We start from the raw sequence: 23,694 nt of genomic DNA, 5'->3' as shown, positions 1-23,694 counted from the left end.
CATAATTAAAACAAAACTCACAAAGCATATCAATTTGGTAACTGAATAAATAATTCAAATTCACTTGAATAGATTTCAAATTTTTTAAGCAGAAAAATTAACATGAGGTATGTAAGGAATTTTATTATATGCTGAACACCCTATTCACATAGGTTCGACTGCAATGCCTTCCCAAGCATTTTATAAGGCTTTTGATTTTCTGTATATCAATGTTGAAAAAACATCTACAACTTTATGGAAGATAAGGTGATATTTCTCATGAACTTCATAAAAAACAAGCATCAATTTTTGATTGTAAAATTTATCTCATAATTTCACTCAAAAAGTTATCATGAATAACTTATCACAAAACAGGATAGCATCAAATTGTTGTCATAAATGGATTCATATCTCACTAAATGTAAAAGTTTCAACTCAACAAAACAGTCGGTATCATTTCAGCTACAATTTTGAAATAATTCAAATTTTGAATTACAATGTCAATTAAGTAAATTTTGAAGAAACATAAGGCATTTAATTGCACAAGGAAGAGCTTTTATTTGATTTACTATTTGTTCTAACCCCACCAATCTAAACAGTCATGATTTATGTACACTGTTCCAACTTTGCCCAGTAGGAAGCACCTGACAATGTTTGTGGTCTTGATATAAGATATAAGCATATACCACTTACACATGGCATACATGGACCTAGAGGCACCTGTTCCAAGTTTAGGTGAAACAGCTAGATTACTGTAACTTTCAGATTTATCAACTTTCTCTAATGATTAAAAACATCTATTAGAATTTGTACTTAAGAAAGTGTAATCCCAAATATACATAATAGTTATTGCATATTCCAAAAAGACTATTTAAACTGTTTTCACAATTTCAAGACATTCTATTTGAATTTTGTTTTAATTCTAACATTTATATACACTATTCCTGAAGTTTTAAGTTTCAAGAATTCCAGCATCCTAACTGCATACTGACATCTTTTACTGAATGAGACTGATTAAATTATAGTCATTTTTACAAAGAATTCCAAATATTTTTTAATGCTCTTTCAAATAAGTTCATTGAAGATTTGTTTTATCTAACAGCCACAACCGTGCCGTTCTGCTGCTTCTGACAAAAACTGCTTGACTTCTTGCCCTTACACACTGCATTATACGTTTTCACACATGATCTGTATTCCAACAAACAGTTTCAATTTTGTTTATTTGAAGAAAATATGTTTCCCCACACTTCTGTTTGAGGAACATTACAGATGTTTTGCAGGGATATTTGAGAATGCAGGCGGTCTCCGAGGCAGGATCTGCCTGAATCACCACTTTCAAGTATCTTTAACCGTGGTACGTATAACAAATAAACTTTCAACATCTACTACAAGCGATGATTATTTAGGTGTCAGTGTTATGGTGGTGTGTGGGGCCATCCCTCAATCGGCTGCTCCCTCTCTCCCTATGTCCAGGTGCCACAAGCACATACTATCACCCCACTCCCGCCAATTTATACTTGCCTACAATGGCCATTTGACTGCCACGAATTAATATCACAAAGATTTACTGAAAACAGCCGCCTCAAATTGTAGAGTTTTTGTTTGGTTACACGATCATTAATCACTCCCGCAATGGATATTGATGTTTCGTGTCAAGTTTACAGAGCATGACAAAAATGAAAATTTCGCTGGCACTTGGGTCAGCCTGGAGTGGGGAGAGCAGGCTCCATTCCTCAGCTTGGCTCGGCCTTCAGAGTAATTATCTTACGCCGACAATCATGCCAAACAATAACTAGGCTCTTGTTTTATCATCCCCAAGTGGTATTAGTGTTCAGGAATGTTACTTGTTCTGTTAAACATTCACAGGAAGCAAGGAAGGAATGCCAACCTCCCCTTCAAAACAGCCCAACTTGGACTGGTCCATTGTGACACACGTCCATCAAAGCAAATGACTGCAGGGGTACATCAGGGATGTGTCTCTAAATATGAACTGCACTTGAATTTGGGGGGCCAAATCTGTGTGTTTTAGTCAAATTGGACTGTGGAATATGCAATATTATGTATGGCAACTGTGATGAGAGGCTTAAGAGTCCTTCAGAGACACAAAGAGGAGAATAATATCAAGAAAATAACCCAACAGTGCCCCAGCCTACATGTAACCATGGGTGGCCTCAATGCTAATTCACTTCCTGAGGCCCTGTTAGGGAGAAGCAGTTTCTTAAATTGGAATTTCTCATTAGAAAACTCATTAAGTAGTAATCAGTCAATAAATTAAACTTCGAAGTTGTCATTTAATGAACACTAAATAGGAACTTGACATCCAAAATTAAAATTTACGAGGTACCTTCACTCCCACCCCTCTTCACCCTCACCTGTCACCTCTGTATCTTGCTATCTACATCTCACTCTCATGTGGAAAAATTCCGATACTAAATTTTCCTATTTTTAAAAAACCTTGCAAACCTTTTTCGCCTTAACTAACAGAAAATATTCCAGTCAAAAGAAGTATTTTTTCAATAATATTTCATAGAAGAAACATCATGCAACAAACACACGAAACATGTGACCAATATTTGTATGAATGTTTGCCACCAGGAATATTATTCATCTAACACAAAGGGTTCCTTAACAGGCAATATTAAAAAGCATTATTATCAAAATGAAATTGATCCTGAACTCTCTGTATCTCATATTGAGTATAAATCCCCAATAATGTGATGAGATTTCCAATTAGCTTATTCCACACGAACATGGCCAAGTGGGTAGAATGAGGTGAATTAGGGGTGGCTATACTTCATGACATTAACCATTACAAAATCTCAACGTTCAGTAAAACACATCCAAGACAACTGACAAGTCACAGGCATGTTAACATCCGTGGTCACAGTGTCAAGGTAGGTAACAATTTTTTACCACTCATTTTCGTAAAATATATCTTCAACATTCACTGTCATTCAACAATAAATTTTTAAAAACAACATTATCGCACTGACGATTCATTCATCCAAACGACAACCGGCCATTTTCCTCGGAAACACGAAGATGTACACCAACAAGATACGAATTCATTGATGTACATCCAGAAATTATGAAAAATCAACATTGTTTAAACTTCTTACCAGGTCGAGAATACATCCGAGGGTACAAGTTTCCGGTAAGAGACAACATACGGGTGGCATCTTGTCCGCAAAAGGCATGAGGGATGCCGCGGTGGCGGCGGCAGTGGCGGCGGCTGCTGCTGCACTACAGGTAGAACACATGCTTTGATTGAAGTCGGCTCCCACATCCCTCTCCGTCACTCCATTAGTGTTTTGACTGCCAGTGTCTAGTGGAGGAGAGCCGAGTGGGCCCCCTGACCCCGACCCCCAGTGACGGTGGAGGTAATATATCATGTCAGTTGCTAGGCTATGACACTTGACAGATTGCCAGCCCGCTCAGAGAGAGAGAGGGGAGTAGAGAACAGTGTAGCAGAGTGAAGGAGAGAGAGGTGGAGGAGGAGGTGGCACAGGTCCTCCTAGCTGGCCAGATAGACAGATAGAGGAGGGATGAATGAGCTGCTGTCCGCGGACTGGTGTACTGTTACTCAGCACTGGGGGTGAAGACGGAGACTGGAGGGGCTACCTCTTCCTTACAACAACGGTGGACAGACAGCAAGCTGCTCGGGGTTACATACACAGATGATGAGCTCTCTCTCTCTCTCTCTCACCCTTGTATAAGCTACTGGTATTGGTGTTAGCAGGCAACTTCACCAAATCAATGGCCTACGTTTTCCCCCAATTGTTGGCCGTTGTGTTACCTTGAGGTGTTTCACATGGTAGGGCATGCAGGTAACGTGGGCTGAGAGAGAGCGGCTCAGAGTGAGTGGAGAGGGTTTAGCTGCACCTCAGCTGCCCACTTGAACACTGTGGGACTGCGCGATGAGCTGCCAAGGAAAGCCTGTCACCCCTGACAGTAATACTGGTCCTCCAATACTCACTACTACTACTACCACAGGCCATTCAACTATTTCGGCATCAAACTGTCACTGAAGGCACGGCTATAAAATCACACTAAAGGTCTTTTTTCGCTTGAATCAATTCACTAAATGATAGAAATATCCTGACTGACAAAAAAGACTTTTAACTAGTCCTTAACACATCAGCAATAGAGAGCATCAGCGATTCACGTCAAACATTATTTGTTTCTTGTCATTTATCAGCACATACACATACACAACACACATATATATTTGCTGAGCAAAACAAATATGATTAGATTGAACAATTATGCCAAAGCTTCAGGTTGAACATCAAATAGCTTTCTTCCCTGATTAAATATGTAAATATTTAGTCAATTCCAGTTCTGTTTGAATGCCTGTTTCAGTAATGATTAGTGCAAATTCCTTTTTACAACTGTTGTCTGTTATGTTTATTTTTCTTTCTTCCTGCAGAAGCTCACAATTGTTTCCAAAACCATTAGCATTTATTTCTTTATATCCCTTAGTATTAAAAGAAAATTTCATAAGAAGATTACGCTAATGTATGGTAACTTAATAGTCCAATCTTGTCCAGTGTCAGATAATGTCAGACAGGCTGAAGTACTGCCTAATCTATAATCCGCAATCAGCATTCACAGGCTCACAAGTGTAACAGATAAACCATATTACAAGCTCTTAAAACAACTGTTGCCACCAAATAAACTGTACAAAATAACTTGGTTCATTTCCATGGTTACTTACTTTTTTTTATAGAGAAAATAGATAGGCAATGTTAATTGTTTTAAAGTCTTGAATTACATTTTCTGTAACAATTTTCTTTTTCTGTGGACGTGAACAGCTATGGGCTACCATGGGTTAAAGTGTGGAGAAACAGGGTCAGTCAAGTCAAGAATGTTTTATTTATGTGACACAATGAAATGGGTAGGGACTTGAGCAAAAACTAGGTAGGGTCAGGTGGCCGGAACTAAACAGTTATTTCTCGGGGCTCCTAGGCACGTGATAACAATCAGATGAATATTGTTCCCTTAGATTATTCATTTCCCCCCCTCCTGAAATATCAAATTTTACAGTTATATGTACTTGAACAGGTATTCCAACCTGAATAATAGGTCCCCTCTTAGATTTGAAAAGAAACTTGCTATTTTCTATAGAAATCTGCTTGAAATATTGACAGAATGAATAAATCAAGGCAATAAGTCTCCCTGTTCTTGTCAAGTCAAAATTCTAATTTTTCTCTCCACTTTTTGAAATCTCAAACTTCACAGATGAAACGAACCTATTATAACTGCAAGGTGAAACATCATTTTTGAAGCTTATAATTTTCTTTCACGCAAATTCTTCAAGAGTGTCTATAAAAGGTGTTTCATCTTCAGTTTGCAGAGATAGGAAAGTTGAGACAGGCCAATTCCACGAGGCAGAACAAATTCCGATCATCGGCAGTCACAAGGTGTTAGTATACACAACCTTTATTACACTGTAATTCACCTACAGGGAACAGTAGACGCTAGTTTTTGTTGAGAGTCTACTGACTGAAATTCAATAACGTCTGACATGTGGTGATGGTGACACGTGGAGACGAAAACTTGCTCCGACGTCTAAGTACGCTTGGGACTTGTGATCGAGGGTCACACTCGATCCATAATCAAATCTTACAAAATACAATATTTAATATTTTGCTCATATAATTCCATCTAAAAAAGACTATTTCTGTGTAAAAAGTGACATATGCTAGACACGTCAAGGTTGGTTTCGCAAATTTGCATCTTTGAGCAATTTCTTAGGGTGTTACATTCTTCTCAGACTTGATTCACATGGCAAATAATAACAATCAAAGAGAAAAAATGAAAACGTCTCACATTGATCAACCTTCAGATTTAAACTTCACAGATAGAAATCAGACTTTCTGACTATTAAAACTTTCTGAACCCCAGAAAATTGAGGATTGAGATGACGCCATGACCGTATCTCTAATCCAATATAGAACTTCTAGGAACCCCTCCAAGATTTCACCACATTTAAATGTCATTAGGTTTACGAAACGAAGACAGATGATCAGGAGGATTGTAAGACAGACAGTGTTGTGGTGAAAGTTGCACTGCTTGTCATAGCATCCTGATCAACTGCCTTTGGTACCTGTCTTCTTATCAACTCCTGATAGTGTTAACCTGGAAAAGGATATCGGAAACTTATGCTTACTGCTTTGAGGTATTTCTTCCAGATAATTTAAAGATATTCGGCCCTAAAAACTTACAGAAGCCCCCCAAAATGATGAAATTATGTCATTCCTCAGGGTGAGAAGTTAAAAACAAGGGATTGGCTAAAAGGTTAAACCAGATAATCTCACCAGCTCAAGGTACAATATCTAAGTAAGTTGGCAAATAGACTTTTATGCAGGTCATCAGTTATACAGCAGTATCAAGGTAGATTGGTATGTTACAAGGCCTTGAGTGGGCAAGATAGTGTTAAGATCATTCCACATCATTGGGGTATGATGATGAAAGGCCATTAGTCTAGTCCTGGCACTCCGTTCTATGGCCTTAACGATCATCACATTCCCATGCAGTCAGTCCATGCGGATATTAATGCTTAGGCAAGTATTCATTTTTTTAAATGAGTTTTTGGTAAACTGAAGTGCCCTTGCTAATTTGTGGCCCAAATGTTTTTATCACTGCTGGAAAAGGTCGTCAAGGAGATTCAGTGAGATTTGTATTTGGGCCCGTGATCAGAGGATCCTGTTATTGCTAAGGGATGTAACTCTGCACTAAATAGTGAGGAAGTAGCAATGTACTTTCACATCATGATGGGCTTTTATTTTGAAAGGATAAGACAGTATATTGCTGATGTAACTGTGAATACAATGGGTTATGCCAAGTAGAGTCAGTGGTGGAACAATCATGGTTTCAGTGTCATTTTTTGAAACATCCGACACATATTTAGGATCATTACTAAACAGGTAAGTCCTGATAGTGTACCATACACTTGGCATCAACCCAATAATCAAGGTATTACATTTACAATGAATCAAGGAAAAAATGTTTCTTATAACAGTTGCTTTATTCATGCATCACTTGCAGAGTGATTTCAATACCAAAACACACCATTAGCACAAACTCACACCATTAGCACAAAGTCACACCATTAGCACAAAGTCACACATAACGAATCATCTGTTTAGAAGTGATGAGAGAATGTATCTAACCACCTAACAGTGAGTCTTGTACTGCAGGAAACTTGTGCTCTAACCACCTAACAGTGAGTCTTGTACTGCAGGAAACTTGTGCTCTAACCACCTAACAGTGAGTCTTGTACTGCAGGAAACTTGTGCTCTAACCACCTAACAGTGAGTCTTGTACTGCAGGAAACTTGTGCTCTAACCACCTAACAGTGAGTCTTGTACTACTGGAAACTTACGTAACTGCCTAGATTTGAGGCTTCTACTACTGGAAACTTACGTAACTGCCTAGATTTGAGGCTTCTACTACTGGAAACTTCAACTCGAGCCTCCTAACAGCAAGCCTTATAGTACTGGAAAATGTAACCATTTAAACTGAATTAAGTCCACAGAGATAGCAGGATAATTTATTTTTTTAAATGGTAAAAAAAAACGCAAGTAGGATCTCAACATCTTGACTTTTCCTCACAAAAAATGTTAATCCCCAAATAGCTTTAGAAGACCTATAATTTCTGTCAAATCCATTTTTTTGCATGTAGCCCATAGGCAGAGCGAGTGTCCTGGTGTTGTAGTGTATGAAGATAGGGAGCTGGGGAGAGGCAGGGAAGACCCACATCCACAGTGAGCATTGTCACACAGCGAAGGACAGGTTCAACACACTGGAATTAGCTAAGGAAACCTAACCAACCTTTGTCATCTCTACACTGTCATTAACTTGTTTTCCTATTTCACACCCCAAAAAAAATCAAGCCATATTTCTCTTAGAAGACCTTCTCTCCTCATTTGCCAAAGATTTATTGTTTGTTTTTATTCCCCTGCCGAAAGTACAAGGCAGAAAAAAATGACCCAGATTTTTATGCTTATTCAATCTGCTATACTTTTATTACTCTATCCTTGTCCATAACATGCAAAAACAGCTCTGACATTGCATTAAACAGGAGCACAAGTACTGCTCGTCATATAACAACATGTTCAAGAATATTAATCCCAGCTTCACAACTTCTCGGGATATCATCCAACGAATAATCGTCAGAGTCAATAATAGTATACCAAAACAACAGGCCCACTAGGATACAAACAATTTAATTTTAGACTGCAAGTGTGTTAACTGCCCATACAGCCCAATAACTGGCTTACGTGTTAATACCTCGGCGAAGATTGTATGGTCATCACCAGTATTGAAGGCAGTTGGAAGGAAGGTTCAATGAACGTGCACCAGAAGAACAAACAAAGCATGCCCAGTGAATGACTCCGGCTATTGAGCTTGTCCGGATCAATAGCCAATAGGCTGACCAGGTCCACGGACTAGACTGGGACCCTGATTCCAGATGTCAGGCCTACAATAAACACAAACACTAAATAGCTGCACTTGCAGTGTCGCTGTGTGTGTCAGCCCCTACGCGGGATTTAACCTTACAGTTTTATTGAATGATGGGTGTCAGGTTCCTGATATCAATCATCTGCTTCAGACAATATTGGATTTGTGTCAATAGAAACAATCAAATATATTTAATGAATTTGTTATGCATCATTGTTTAAAAAGATTTCGTAATTGTGCTGTGTTCTATGTGGCTGCAAGTGCTTGCACAAAATAACTCTCTATGAAATACATCACTTTTAAGATATTCTGGAGAGCACACACACATCTAATGGCATAAATGTGCCTGGAGTATCAGCTGGCAAAAATGATCACATTATCATTTTGAAAAACAATGTTTTTAGAGAAAGTGTTCTGTTTTGTAACGACCACCTGAGCTGGACAGCAGTTACCTCCCCTTATACAGCTTTCCAAGTTGAGTGAAACCAAGGAAGAAGACAAGTTAAAAAAGTCCCAGTACTCGTAGCTGTAATCTTCCAGAAAACCACATTTGATTTAAAAAATAAGAACACTGAAATCAGTAAAATTGCCATAATTCTCCACACACAAAATCATATTAAGGAATCCAAATGCTGTTATCATAAAATCATGTTGCAAGTGAAATATGGCACCAGATATCAGAACAGGGAATGGATTGGGTTTTCTGATGGCAATATAATGATAATGATGTCCCCTTGGATGGATGGATGGGTGGGGGATGGAATGATGCCCTATGATTTGGTAGGGGATGGAAAGATGTCCCTTGGATGGTTAGGGGATGGAAAGATGTCCCTTAGATGGGTGGAGGGTGGAATGATGTCCCTGAGATGGGTGGGGGGTGGAATGATGTCCCTGGGATGGGTGGGGGATGGAATGATGCCCTATGATTTGGTAGGGGATGGAAAGAAATCCTTGGGATGGGTGGGGTGTGGAATGATGTCCCTGGGATGGGTGGGGGGTGGAATGATGTCCCTGGGATGGGTGGAGGGTGAAATGATGTCCCTGGGATGGGTGGGGGGTGGAATGATGTCCCTGGGATGGGTGGGGGTGGAATGATGTCCTTGGGATGGGTGGGGTGTGGAATGATGTCCCTGGGATGGGTGGGGGGTGGAATGATGTCCCTGGGATGGGTGGAGGGTGGAATGATGTCCCTGGGATGGGTGGGGGGTGGAATGATGTCCCTGGGATGGGTGGGGGGGGGTGGAATGATGTCCCTGGGATGGGTGGAGGGTGGAATGATGTCCCTGGGATGGGTGGGGGTGGTGGAATGATGCCTGTGGGATGGGTGGGGGGTGGAATGATGTCCCTGGGATGGGTGGGGGTGGAATGATGTCCTTGGGATGGGTGGGGGTGGTGGAATGATGCCTGTGGGATGGGTGGGGGGTGGAATGATGTCCCTGGGATGGGTGGAGGGTGGAATGATGTCCCTGGGATGGGTGGGGGGGTGGAATGATGTCCCTGGGATGGGTGGACGGTGGAATGATGTCCTTGGGATGGGTGGGGTATGGAATGATGCCCCTAGGATGGGTGGGGGGGTGGAATGATGTCCCTGGGATGGGTGCGGGATGGAATGATGCCCCTGGGATGGGTGGGGGGTTGGAATAATATCCCTGGGATGGGTGCGGGATGGAATGATGCCCCAAGGATAAGTGGGGGGTGGAATGATGCCCCTGGGATAAGTTGGGGGTGGAATGATGTCCCTGGGATGGGTGGAGGGTGGAAAGATGTCCTTGGGATGGATGGGGGGTGGAATGATGTCCTTGGGATGGGTGGAGGGTGGAATGATGCCCCTGGGATGGGTGGGGGGTGGAATGATGTCCCTGGGATGGGTTGGGGGTGGAATGATGTCCTTGGGATGGGTGGGGGGTGGAATGATGTCCCTGGGATGGGTGGGATGGAATGTTGCCCCAAGGATAAGTGGGGGGTGGAATGATGTCCCTGGGATGGGTGGGGGGTGGAATGATGTCCCAAGGATAAGTGGGGGGTTGAATGATGTCCCTGGGATGGGTGGGGGGTGGAATGATGCCCCTGGGATGGGTGGGGGGTGGAATGATGCCCCAAGGATAAGTGGGGGGTGGAATGATGTCCCTGGGACGGGTGCAGGATTGAATGATGCCCCAAGGATTGGTGGGGGGTGGAATGATGCCCCTGGGATAAGTGTGGGGTGGAATGATGTCCCTGGGATGGGTTGAGGGTGGAATGGTGTCCCTGGGATGGGTGGAGGGTGGAATGGTGTCCCTGGGATGGGTGGAGGGTGGAATGATGTCCCTGGGATAAGTGTGGGGTGGAATGATGTCCCTGGGATGGGTGGGGGGTGGAATGATGTCCCTGGGATGGGTGGGGTGTGGATAGATGTCCCTGGGATGGGTGGAGGGTGGAATGATGTCCCTGGGATGGGTGCAGGGTGGAATGATGTCCCTGGGATGGGTGCAGGATGGAATGATGCCTCAAGGATTGGTGGGGGGTGGAATGATGCCCCTGGGATAAGTGTGGGGTGGAATGATGTCCCTGGGATGGGTGGGGGGTGGAATGATGTCCCTGGGATGGGTGGGGTGTGGATAGATGTCCCTGGGATGGGTGGAGGGTGGAATGATGTCCCTGGGATGGGTGCAGGGTGGAATGATGTCCCTGGGATGGGTGCAGGATGGAATGATGCCTCAAGGATTGGTGGGGGGTGGAATGATGCCCCTGGGATAAGTGTGGGGTGGAATGATGTCCCTGGGATGGGTGGGGGGTGGAATGATGTCCCTGGGATGGGTGGGGTGTGGATAGATGTCCCTGGGATGGGTGGAGGGTGGAATGATGTCCCTGGGATGGGTGCAGGGTGGAATGATGCCCCTGGGATAAGTGGGGGTTGGAAGGCATCCTTCAGGTAAGTAGGAATCTCCAAGTTTTGAAAGTTTGCCCATGTTATTATTTGGGCTATTGCTTAAATAAACCCATTTATTTTCCTGTATTTATACTTATCTGTTAATTTTGAATCTAATAACAATTTTGTACCTCCTAGACTACAACACCTACAAGTGCCTCTCTCCTAGGCAAGCATTGGTGACAGACTAAACACTGCATAAAGGAACATGGCGCCACAGTGCCTCCACATCTTTGCCTCCTAGCTACTTGCAGCATTTGGCACTGGACATATTCACAATATTTGTGGGTGGGTAGAGTTGGCCTCAGGGGAGACACAAGAACATGGACAAGAATACTCCACGAGGAAAACACGCCATGAGGCTGGACAAGTACTGTGTGATCACGGTGTTGGGGGTCGTGATAAATCTGATGGTGTCAGGGTGGTGTACGACTGTACCCCACAAAACAATACATCCCCCGTCATGCAGGGCTACTGATAACATGACCAGTTGCCTTGGTATAATGCCATGGCGCGAGGGTGACCTACAATGCAATGGTGTCAGGGTGGTGTATGACTGTACCCATAAGACAATACATCCACAGTCATGCAGGACTACTGATAACATGGAGGAACGGCCAGTTGTCTTCCTCTTCTTCAGATCTTGTCCCTCAAAACACTAGCCGAGTGATATTGATTTCTGTTCTCAAGACTTCAGGCCACTTGCACAAAAGATGTGGTTTTCTTCAAATGATTAACCAAGTCTCCATTTGGGTCAGCATTTCTTTCCTAAATTTTAGTTATTGATTATTTTCAGTGAGATGAGAGCCTCTTTTGCCCATTGTTGGAGAGCTCTTAAGCCATGGGACATGCTGTGTAACATTACTGGAGCTGCTAGCATGTGAAAAATACACGCATGCTCCACGACACATAGTTTCTAGAATTTCATACAGCGCGAAACTCAATAAACTCAAGTGGGTACAATTGTCCCGTGTCACTTAAAACTCTGAAAGTCTATATCAATTTTAGCGGGAAAGATTTAGCTGGGTATCCACGCTAAAAACGTTTACCTGATATCTTCTTATCAGAACAGATTCCCATGGTATAAAGGGTAGCTTGGAAGGATTAGTTGTCGGAACAGTGGTATTTTCTCTAATTCTTAACAAAACATAGAAAGCACTGATGATCTGTGTACGGTCTTCATTAACATCTAAACATCACTTACCGTAAACAATGCAGCTCCTAAAGGTGTCATGACAACTGATAATGCATCATATGCTGCACAGAGCCAAGTCACATACAACACGTTCACATGAATTCTTCACGCTTACAAGAATCATTAATTCTACTTACTACACATCTCTTTTCCAGCACTAGATGACTAATTGATGTTATGTTGTAAGTTCAGCAAGAATTTAATGCCATACAGAAAGTTGCGTAAAATTTTAATGTCATATAGAATGTTGAGTAACACTTTACTGGTTCCTGTGACATTTTAAACCTTTTTTTTTCAGCAATGGTATGTGAAAAACATACATAATCACATCAGATACAGCAGTGGAATTTCTTACAGTCCCCAAAAATAAAGTGTTCTAAAATGTGATTTTATTTGAAAAAATATGGTACGAGTTAGAAATGAATTTTGTTGTATGTGACATGAATCTATGGAGAAAGGCAAATATTTGGTAAACTTACCATTGAAGCACCGTTGGCATAGTAGGGAGGCATAATGAACCCAAGGGAACCCTGCCCTTGACCTGGGGGCTGTGCAGCTGACTTATCTGAAACAGCAAACAAGAACAATTAAAGATCCCTGAATCTCAGCAAGGCACAAATTGTGTTTTTATGAATTAGAAAATCAGAAACCACATGTGGTCTGGGGGCATTCAAAATGATTTCACAATATCATTTCATCATATGAAAATAATTAATCACGACAAATTCGGGAGAAAAACTATTAAAGTATTTGGATACACAAATGGTAGCACTGTTCCACGACTCTAATATGGGTTATTATACCACCGTAGTGCAGACTCGCCACCTGGTGATCACTTAACCAACTCGAGTTTTCGGCACCACACGTCTGCGACATGGTTGCTGGTCTACGCATTCCGACAATGTTTTATGACAATGTTTTATGACAATGTTTTATTTCTCATGTGCGACTACTGGCTGGTTGAACTTGAGTCTACTCTTCAAACATTGGATCAATCTAGAAATCTACCTCCGTTAAAACTCATTACCCCAGCATTACATGGAAAATAGGAGATGAAACGAAAAAACAAACATGACAAAAGCAATTAGATTTTTTGTGACTGAATGAAAACAGATAATTACAGTGTAGCATATTAGCAGTGAACGAGCAGTAGGTAATCATTTGCTTTGTACTGCAACTGCAGCCAGTATCTTCTATATCTTTCAAGTTGAAACAAGCGTGTTTGAATTTCATTTAAAAACTGCTTGCCATAAGATCATATTTCTGCTGAAATGAAGCAATAGGAAGCAGGACGGAATCCAATAAATGATGCTTATTAAAAGATACTCGAGTCTAACGTATCAATTTTGGTATTAGCCTTTGAAAGATGGACTCCTGAGAACATGAAAGCTTCGCCCCAAGGCCACAACATTGTCAGTCTTTTGTGCCTCCTACTTTCATCAAGTTTCTCTTCAAAAAAGCTTTAACCAGGTAAAAATAATAGAACTACTATAATGCCATGGCATTCTGTCAGAGACACTGACTGAAACAGTGGTAGGTCACAGGGGTCCAGAAACATGCCCTTTCCTAACCGTGCGACAAACAGTTGCCTTGTTCAGCCAGGAGGAATAAGGGAAGTAACTCTGCCTTTCCCAGTTGCCACACAACTCACTGCCTGATCATAATCGGGCCGTCTGCTCACATCACCTAATGGGGTAATCATATTGCTTTATTGTATTTGCTCAAGGAGATCAACTTGAACAAATATTAAATAAACCTTTCATTTTCTTTCGCCCCAGCATCTTTCGAGATCCATGTTTATTTATGAATGCGTATACTGCTTCACCACTGTGCTAATTGTGTCTGCTATGTTAACATATATATCATTGCATTTTCGTGCCCATTACGTTGCAGGTAATTGCAATACACTGCATACCCTTTATTATTGCGCCTTGCCTGCCGATAATAGACCTATCAATAGCCAATGAGGTCACAAGACCATTATTACAGACAATTATCCCCCACATGCACTTTGAACCGCCATCGCAGTGACACAGTCAGCGCCCTCGCAATGAGAGATGGGTGATGGCAACATGTGTGTCAAACAACAGAACTGTCACTGGGCACAATGGCTGCAGTCGGGGGAATACCAAAGGTGATTTTGTTTTTTGTACGACAAGGTCACCAAACAAACAGTATTCCGAAGTCATCGGGAGAAAAAGGACGAGGAGAGAATGGCGAGAGGGGAAGGGGAAGGAGCCAGCGATGGCCGCAAGCATGTCAGGGTGATAGAGTTACACAACACACTCGATGTACAGCTCACATGCACGATCAATATTACCGATCAGTTGGCCGAGAAGAGCCGGCGAGCGAGTGAGCGGGCGGCATTGGGCAAGCCACCAGGCAGTGGTGTAACCAGTCGTCGGTATCAAGATGACCAATTACGCCATAGCCGACTCTCACCCAAGTGCTTCTCACACACAGCCTCTACCGCCAATTATCAGCACATCAATTTTTTAATGCAAAACTAAAAGCAGATCCTCCATATTTTATTCTCATAACCAAGACCTTTGTTAAATAATTCAACCCAAAAAATAATCTCATTTCTTTATTAAACTATGAAACAAAACATGACTCAACCTTTCTTTCAGCAATTGTATAATAAGCCCTATGTTAAGTGTGGCAAAATATTTGCTTTCTACAGCATTACGAAAAAATTGGTACAAAATGTCGCCATTAATAGGATATTTTTTACGTTAATGTCCTGATTAGTCGCAGTTTCTCTAGACTCCCTGGACCCATGTTGTCCCTACCAAGCTCAACTGAGCCTCAATTAAACAACAGTAATTATGCCAGGGGCTGTCGGCCTGCCTGATTGTTATGCAGAAGGGTGTCCAGCAAATGTTACCCGTGCACTAAACCGCCATTACTGACCATCCCAGCCTGGCTGGTAATCCCTACGGTGGCCCCACCCAGCCCCAGTCCTACTGTCAGTGTACGAGGGGACATGATCAATCATCTACCGCTCTCGTTACAGTAACAGCTGTGTCATACACTCAACCAGGTCCGAGATTATTTTTAACTTCATGTTTGATTTTGTTTTTATTGGAGTTTGGGTTTTTCTAAATCTTGGATTTCCTTAAATTGTTGCCCTTTCTATGTCCTGATCACGTTAATTTATCTATAAAAAAAACTGCCATAAACTAGATTGTCGAAACTCTACATTAAAAACATTTACAATATGTCCCAATGTAATTAATGTTCCATAAACGCTAAACTGAATTATTTTGGAACTATATTTTTACCTTTACATTATTTTTACAGAAACCAAGCCATATCATAAATAATTGGAGTTATACAAGTCATATTATTGTCATATTTCTGATAATAACAATTTCATTCTTACAATAGGTACCACATATATGTTAGTTAGGGCAATGGGCTCATATGCACAAAGCACTCCTAGGGCAGGGACCATTGTAACTCCCATCCCTTAACACAGACTTACAATAGTCATTTAGTCCTGCACAATGACTTTGGATCATATGCATTTTATGAACACAAACCAATCTAGATTTACATTAAAACAAGTCTAGACAGCTCCATTCCACACGAAATCAGCATCAGTGAAATCTAATAGTCGTAGTGCTAAGGTTGCATTGTGAAACTGGGCCCACTATATTTCTTTCAAAAAACAACTTTATTTCTTCTAAGAAACCGGCCATCAACAAAACCACGTTTCCACCAGAGATATTTACTTTCACTTGTAAATTACAACTCCATGTGTTTACTTCTCAAATACAGACAACTATTTTTATCCATGAACACACCAATCTATATTCATCTTGAGGATCATACATATTTAGGCCTCAGGAAATTATTTATTTGTTTGTTTTTAAATCATATTTATTTATCTTTTATTGATGTTGCATAGATGTAATCCACATGAAGCACGAAGAATGTGTATTTTAACCGTCAAACACAAAAATTCAATTATTATTCAACTATGTATAGGGTTGTTTATATTTTTGCTTTTATTTATTTATTTGTTTGTTTGTTTAGGGGTGAGGAGATTGCACTTTATAAATTATGTAAACATTAATAGCCAGACATTATGCAATAGTTACAACTTCATTATGCTACTGCTTACATATACCAGGAAAAGCGACAGTCATGTTCGTGCATTTAACAATTTCATGATACGCTGTGAAGACATTTCTGACACTGATAAACCTAATCTGATGTACTTTACAAAAACACCCAAAAGTAAATGATACTAAAACAGATGGCCTAGCGGCCTGCTGGACCCAAGATATTAGCTCTCTTAATGGAAGTTGCAGTCAAGTTTTATCCAATGGGAAATAGTGGGAAATGTTTATCATTTCCCTCAGGAAGGACCATGTAATCGGACCTTGACTCCCAAGCTGATAGGCCGCACAAGGAAATATCAATTGAGTTTCATTAAAACAGGAGCAGTACAAGATCAACAGAGTGCAAGGTTGTTTTCCAAGATGGCAAATGACTCTTTGAAGTTGGTGACCCAAATTCTTAAGTGCTCAATTGAGTTTCACTTGAATCGAGACGAAGATGTGGCCGCTTTAGGTATGGTTTTGGAAGATGGATGTCCACCGAATGAGTAAAGTAACCAGGAGAAAAGTTGGAAATGCTGACCATTAAAATACGATAGGATACATTCTTCTTAGGTGAAGAAATAGCCCTGTTTCAGGGATGCAAATACGTTCATCATCCATAAATGGATATAATGAACAGAGTAAACTTGTACTAAACTGCTTCTAAATGGAATGTATTTTTATCAAATTCTTAACTGTTAATACTCATCTTACTTGAAAAATTATTTCTTTTCAAAACATATTCCATGTCTGCCTGTTCACTACTTATTCCACGTCTTCATGTTCACTTATTCCATATCTGCATATTCACTTATTCCACATCTACAGGTTCACTTATTCCATGTCTGCCTGTTCACTACTTATTCCATGCCTACATGCTCTTTTATTCCATATCTGCATGTTCACTTATTCCAGATCTACACGTTCACTTATTCCATGTCTGCCTGTTCACTACTTATTCCGTGTCTACATGCTCACTTATTCCACATCTACACGTTCACTTATTCCATGTCTGCCTGTTCACTACTTATTCTACATCTGCATGTTCACTTATTCCACATCTACACGTTCACTTATACCATGTCCACATGTCCACATATTCACTTAATCTACATAATCCCTACATGTTCACTTATTCAAACGCAACATGTTCATGTATTCCATCTTAACAATAACATGTTCAGTTATTCATCCCATATTTGCATTTGGTCAAATTGTTCATCTACTGTGCAGAGTTAGATCCCTTAGCAAAGCCAGGATCTGCTGGTCATGGATTCGGATGCCAGATGTGTGCTAATGGCCCTAGGCCTGTCAGCATGCAAATTACCCATACTTTTAGCTACTTGTTTTCCCTTGGAGCTTTCTTCCAATAGGCTGAAATACTGCTGTTCGAAATACTGTAAGAACTCACTCAATATGTTCCTTCAGTGTGTTCTATCATATTCCCTTAAACCACATCTACATATTTCCTTATTGCATGACACCTTACACTTATTCCACATCTACATATTCCAGTTGCAGATCCTGCATTTTTAATAGGAGGGAATTCAAAACTTCAAGTATCTGGAAGGTGGTGTGAAGGGAGGTGAAATGTACATGTTTTGTTTGTTTGTTGTTTAACACGCACTCAGCAATATTCCAGCTTTATGACGGCTCTCTGTAAAATAATCGAGTCTCGAACAGACTATCCAGTGATTGACATCATGAGCATCAATCCACAGGGTCGAGGCCATGTATCAACCAAATCAGCAAGCCTGACCACCTGATCCCATTAGTCGCCTTTTATGACAAGCATAGTCGCCATTTACGGCAAGTATTGTCCTCTGCCCCCCTCCAAGTGCCCTGTCCCCTTGGTAGCACTGACACTAATCTGTGTGGTGCAGTTATCTGGGGGGACATCCTGCCATCCTGTTGGTGATCAGATCATCTGTCACCGTGCGACTACAACGACTTGAGCAATCACTCCGTCTCGTGATAATGCTGCCAAATACAGACCTTCAACTGTTATTGGCCCTATTCTCCTGCTTGTCATTCAGCCCAATCACTCTATTATCACCTCTCAAGGAACAAAACATGGCTGAGCTCTGGGACATCCTTTCAAATATTGATATTACCCATTACAAATAACGTAAAAACATTACACACTGAAACTGACAGCCCAGAATGAGAGTGAGTGAGTGAGTGAGGGATTTTACCATAAAACTACCTCACTGACATCCTTAAATATTGAAACAATTCCCTTGCGGCTAACTTTTAAAACACTTTATTGCAAATAATGTTGAAACACACAAAGAACAAACAATATGTTTTTTACATCATGCTTTTTTCATACGTAATCTGAAAAAACATACATCCAAATCCTCATTTGCTGGAAGTAATATCAAATTTCAATAATAATATGCTAGCCATCTTTCACCTACAACTAAATAAACTACTGAAAGCATGGTATAAATACCACAGGGTAAAAAACATGTTATATCAAACGCATGCAACATTAAGGCACATTTTGTTGTTGTGATAAAATCATTTTCTTCATCCTGGTATTTCAAAGCGTGCGCAATATGATGGTGAATATCAGATTTTGCCTTTATGACAGATCACCAAGTACAAGTAGTAGTAAGTCTTATCAAACCATTAGATGGGTCATCATCTTCCGCCTGAATGATGCGATACTGCCAATGTTATCTATCCTGATAGTTGCACTGACAAATTTTGATATTAAATGTCACCCGGCTGATACGAAGCTGTCAACAACAGGAGCCAGACGGGGCACAGAGGGTCAGATTCGTTCTGACGTCTGCTGCTGCGTCTACCACTGCCCCCCACAGCAAGTGGAAGTTTCTTGGCCACAGATACACCTATACATACACGTTCAGCAACATACTCACAAACATGCTTGCACACATTCAGATACACTCTCGAAATACCATCTCGAGTGACAGTCGGATCAATCTTGACGAACATCAACACACATAAAACTGTTTACTGCACCCAGCACCGATTCATTTCACTCCTGATAAATTTGCACTCAAATCAAATGAATGAACAATTCTTAAACAGATTCTTTCCACAAGATTTGATATTTTTGCAATCCATTTGATACAATCTCTACCTCATTCAATCTGTTTTGTCACTGAAGTGTGCAGCGCAGCCAGGATTCATCATGTTCATGTGCGGAGGCAATATGTGAGCCAGAAAGCAGCTCCTAGACATGACGGGAGCCGGCCCTGGTCAGGGGAAAGGAGACCCTAGGGGCCACATGCTCATTTCCTCATTTACGGAGTTGAGCAGCAAGGAGGAGGGCTCGCTGCTGACCTAATCCCCTACTCAGCGGCACAATAGCATGGACTAGCGGGGACAATGGCTCCCAAAGACACGGACATTGTCGGGCAGATTCCTTCCTGACGGCAACATGCTCATAGCGACAGTCGGACAGCTCCCAAACATACTCTGGTTCTTGTATGCACATGAACTTGATCTCAGGCATCTTTGAATGAAAACATGCAACTGACACCCAAAACAGCGCAACATGCACAAGAGCTGTCAACTTGCATATGTCTGATACAAGTTCATTGAAAACATACTTTTGTCAGTGATAAGGTTTGCAAGCAGATGTGTGTCTGCTAATCCAACTGTCAAAGGCATTATACTTTTTTTGGGGTGGGATTTGAGTTCTATGAAAACACGCTTGTGAATGTTTAAAGGTTTCTGAGCAGACTTGGTCTGACTCAAACTCTCCAATTAAACATAAATCATTCAAGTTGTGGGCATATAAATGACTTTTTCTTTGTCAATGTTGATATCTTGGATTGGAGGCAAACAGAATCTGGCCCTACCATGCATAACTTCAAAAATACATCTTTGCGCATGCACGAACCTGCCTCAACCATGCCTTGTAGATTTCTCTGTGCCTAGAATCAGATATACAGACACCATATGGGAAAGAATCAAACGTACGACTACAGACACATTTAATGTGTATCAGGGCATAAAAGGAAGACTTTGGCAGGAGCTGACCTGTGAACCATTTATTTCATTTCTCTGCAGAATTGTGCCCAAGAGAAACATTCCATCTGCCAATCGTCCACGGAAAGCCATGAATATATACTTGTGCATTTTCAGGCAAGCTTGTAGGGCTGCTTCAATGAACACTGGACGATACAGCAATCCATTTCGGTCGTTGTTCTTGTAGGCCACTGTGCAAAACACCATCACCCTTTTCTTTTACACCTTGAGTAATTTTTTTAATAACGACCATTACCAATCTGACACTTCTTTCTAATCTTAGTCTCCAAGGTGAACTATACCTGCTAGCAATGCCAGGATAACACCCACAAGGGTAAAGTTCTGTCTACAAGAGGCAAATAACATTCTCAGGAAACGTAATTGTGATGTAGTACCATCATGTAGAAAGTAGTGGAAGGTGTTTGATTACAGTCAACTCTTCACAATCTGACATACAGTAATATGTGTGCTGGATTGGCCAATCAATGGATACGCTGTCTAATTTGACAAGGATGTGATGCATTACGAAACAATGACAGTTGCCGCTGGCTTTTCCATCTTCAATGCCAGATGATTTGGCTGGGATTTGTGATGGACTGTGATCACCCATTTTACTGGGGCTGAAAGAGTGTCCAGAAAATCTGTAATCATGGCTAGCGCTGACCATACAATGGCAGCATCAGACACGTCCACTGACAGACAGACTGACATTAGATAAGGTAATCATAGAAGGAACGGAGAAAAATACAGCCTCAATGACTTGTATAGTGGAAAAGCAACCTTGATCCAATTTTGATAAAGACTAAGCCTTTATTAATATCACATACAGAAACTCCTTCTTTGAAACGCGTCTGTCATGAGGCAAAAAGGTTCATTATCATAACTGTATTAAACTGGTGGCTAAGGTGACACAGGCATAACTGAGATTTTACAAATAATACATCTCATGGCCGTCCATGCCAATCCCAAAGTCATTATCATATCTGCTTTGTCCAAACAATATTACAAAGATTCTGAGCATTGTCAAAAGAAAATGGAGATTTGAACAGCTCAACAATTCCTCAACAATGGCATTATACGCTTCAGCTTAAATCAGAAATAGCCTGAGAAAATGCAGCTGCTATAGATCTTTATTTCAGGATTATCACAAAAAAGAAATTCACAAAAAAACAATTTCCTTCTAGTAACAGTATGGTCAGCCAACAAATTAACAAGAAACCTGAATAAGATCTGATGTCATCAATAAAGCCAATGCCAGTTGAGATCATGTACTGTTTGAAACTAAGCACAGGCCAAGGGGCATGCCTAATATTAAAAGTTACATTGGTCCCTAGATTCAAATAACATGGCAGCTAACCTCAAGGACCCCAGGACCCACATTATTTCAATGCCAGTCTCTGCCAAAACCCTTCGTGTGTACTGGTACAAATTTGTATTTTGACATCATTTTCAGTAGCTATTAGTCTTTGAATATGAACTATGAACTGGTACAAGCTCATTTTACTGGACCGTAAGAGATTTTTCCGAAAGACACATGCGTCGTTGCTATGGTCACAAGGCGGGACCTTATAGACACATTAGGAAGCTGTTTGCGACTAGTTTCACTTTTCCGATCACTTGAATCAGAGGTTATTTCATAATTTCAAACAGACTTGTCTCTTTTGTAAAGTTTGCCAAATAGAAAAACACAATAGACTGGTATTGTGATACATAAGCATTAGTGTTTATATCGTGCTAATTATACCGGTCAACACTGTGCATTAGTAATTGGTACTGGCCTGACTTTAGTATTGCAATTTAGTGCAATAATGGTCCATGTATTGTGGTACATACCACAATATATTGCATGTGTTCTTCCATCTGTAATTCCTTAAGAACCAGAATGAACATACGCACGCACGCACATACGCACGCACGCACGCAGGCACCATTTTTGACAACTTCATCATGTTCATACTCATCCTCCACTTTGTTAGATGTTGCCATGTTCACAAGTATGCGTGATAGACAAATAATGTACAGGAAGACGGTCGTGAATAGTTTTGCTTTTCGATCACAGGAAACAATTGCATTTTCTGAATATCATAATTTCAATTTGACTTGTCACTTTTTTAAACTTTGCCAACAAGATGAAAATAGGCATGATTTTGAGAAACATAATATACCGGTATTTTCCAAACATATTGTGATACATATTTATCAGTATTTCATATCGTGGTATACCGGTAATACCACGCACCTCTATACTCATGATTTACAGACAATCTTAAATACTGTCCTTTTTTGCACAAAATGCTCCTACTTAACCAGCGGTACTGAAAGTAACTCAGACACTGCTGCGGCCCATGGAGCCAGTCTCTAGTGGGTTATTGGTGTCATCGGTGATTAAGGGTGTGACTGGCAGGTATCAGTGGAGGGTGTGAGTTCCAGCTAGGCACACGCTCTCGCTTACCATATCAAAGGTCCAAAGAGAGGAAATCACTCAAATCATATATCTGCATCCCAATTCATTTTGCACTTCCTTCCTGGGACGGAAACATACACTTGTGGGTATTTCTGTTTCAGCTTGTAATCAGTTTAGATTTTCCACTCCCACGCAGGGTCCAGATCCCGTGAGCTGAAGTGTCATGATGATGATGTATTGCAACAGTCACACTTCTCCACTACTACACCATGGGAGGTCAACCAACCAATGTCACACATCTCTTGTAAAACATGACCTAATATTGAAATCAACGATCTATCAACACATCTCTAGTACATGTTATAGGGCCTAATGTCGACATTAACCAACAATCACACATCCCTACTTACTACAGGTTACATAGAGCCATATGTCCTTCTAGACAACAAACATTAAAGACCTTGTATCGACAACCCCCATCCACTGTCACACTTATTCACCGTGACACAGGACCTTGTATCGTTACCAACCATCCACTGTCACACATGTCCAGAACTATACACGATCTTGTATCGACACCAACAATCTACCGTCACATATTCAACACTACACACAACCTTGTATCTCC

The 23,694-nt window shown here is 41.0% G+C and overlaps 1 protein-coding gene across 8 annotated transcripts in view; it reads right to left on the bottom strand.

Annotated features, from left to right (window-relative positions):
* The window catches only part of LOC124151751 (protein pangolin, isoforms A/H/I/S-like), a 71,373-nt gene that overhangs the window by 25,775 nt on the left and 21,904 nt on the right, over nucleotides 1–23,694 (bottom strand). For 7 of the 8 annotated variants that reach the window (XM_046524369.2, XM_046524375.2, XM_046524370.2 and 4 more), the window contains exon 3: nucleotides 13,028–13,113. In XM_046524369.2, the coding sequence (XP_046380325.1) occupies nucleotides 13,028–13,113 (86 nt within the window). Of the gene's footprint in view, nucleotides 1–3,098; nucleotides 3,822–13,027; nucleotides 13,114–23,694 lie in introns of those variants that run through there. The other variant, XM_046524372.2, reaches the window with a different exon arrangement.

Source organism: Haliotis rufescens, unplaced genomic scaffold (assembly GCF_023055435.1).
Source record: "Haliotis rufescens isolate VD_foot unplaced genomic scaffold, xgHalRufe1.0.p SCAF_11, whole genome shotgun sequence".
NCBI classification, from domain to species: Eukaryota; Metazoa; Mollusca; class Gastropoda; order Lepetellida; family Haliotidae; genus Haliotis; species Haliotis rufescens.
This window is presented reverse-complemented; position numbering and strand designations above follow the sequence as displayed.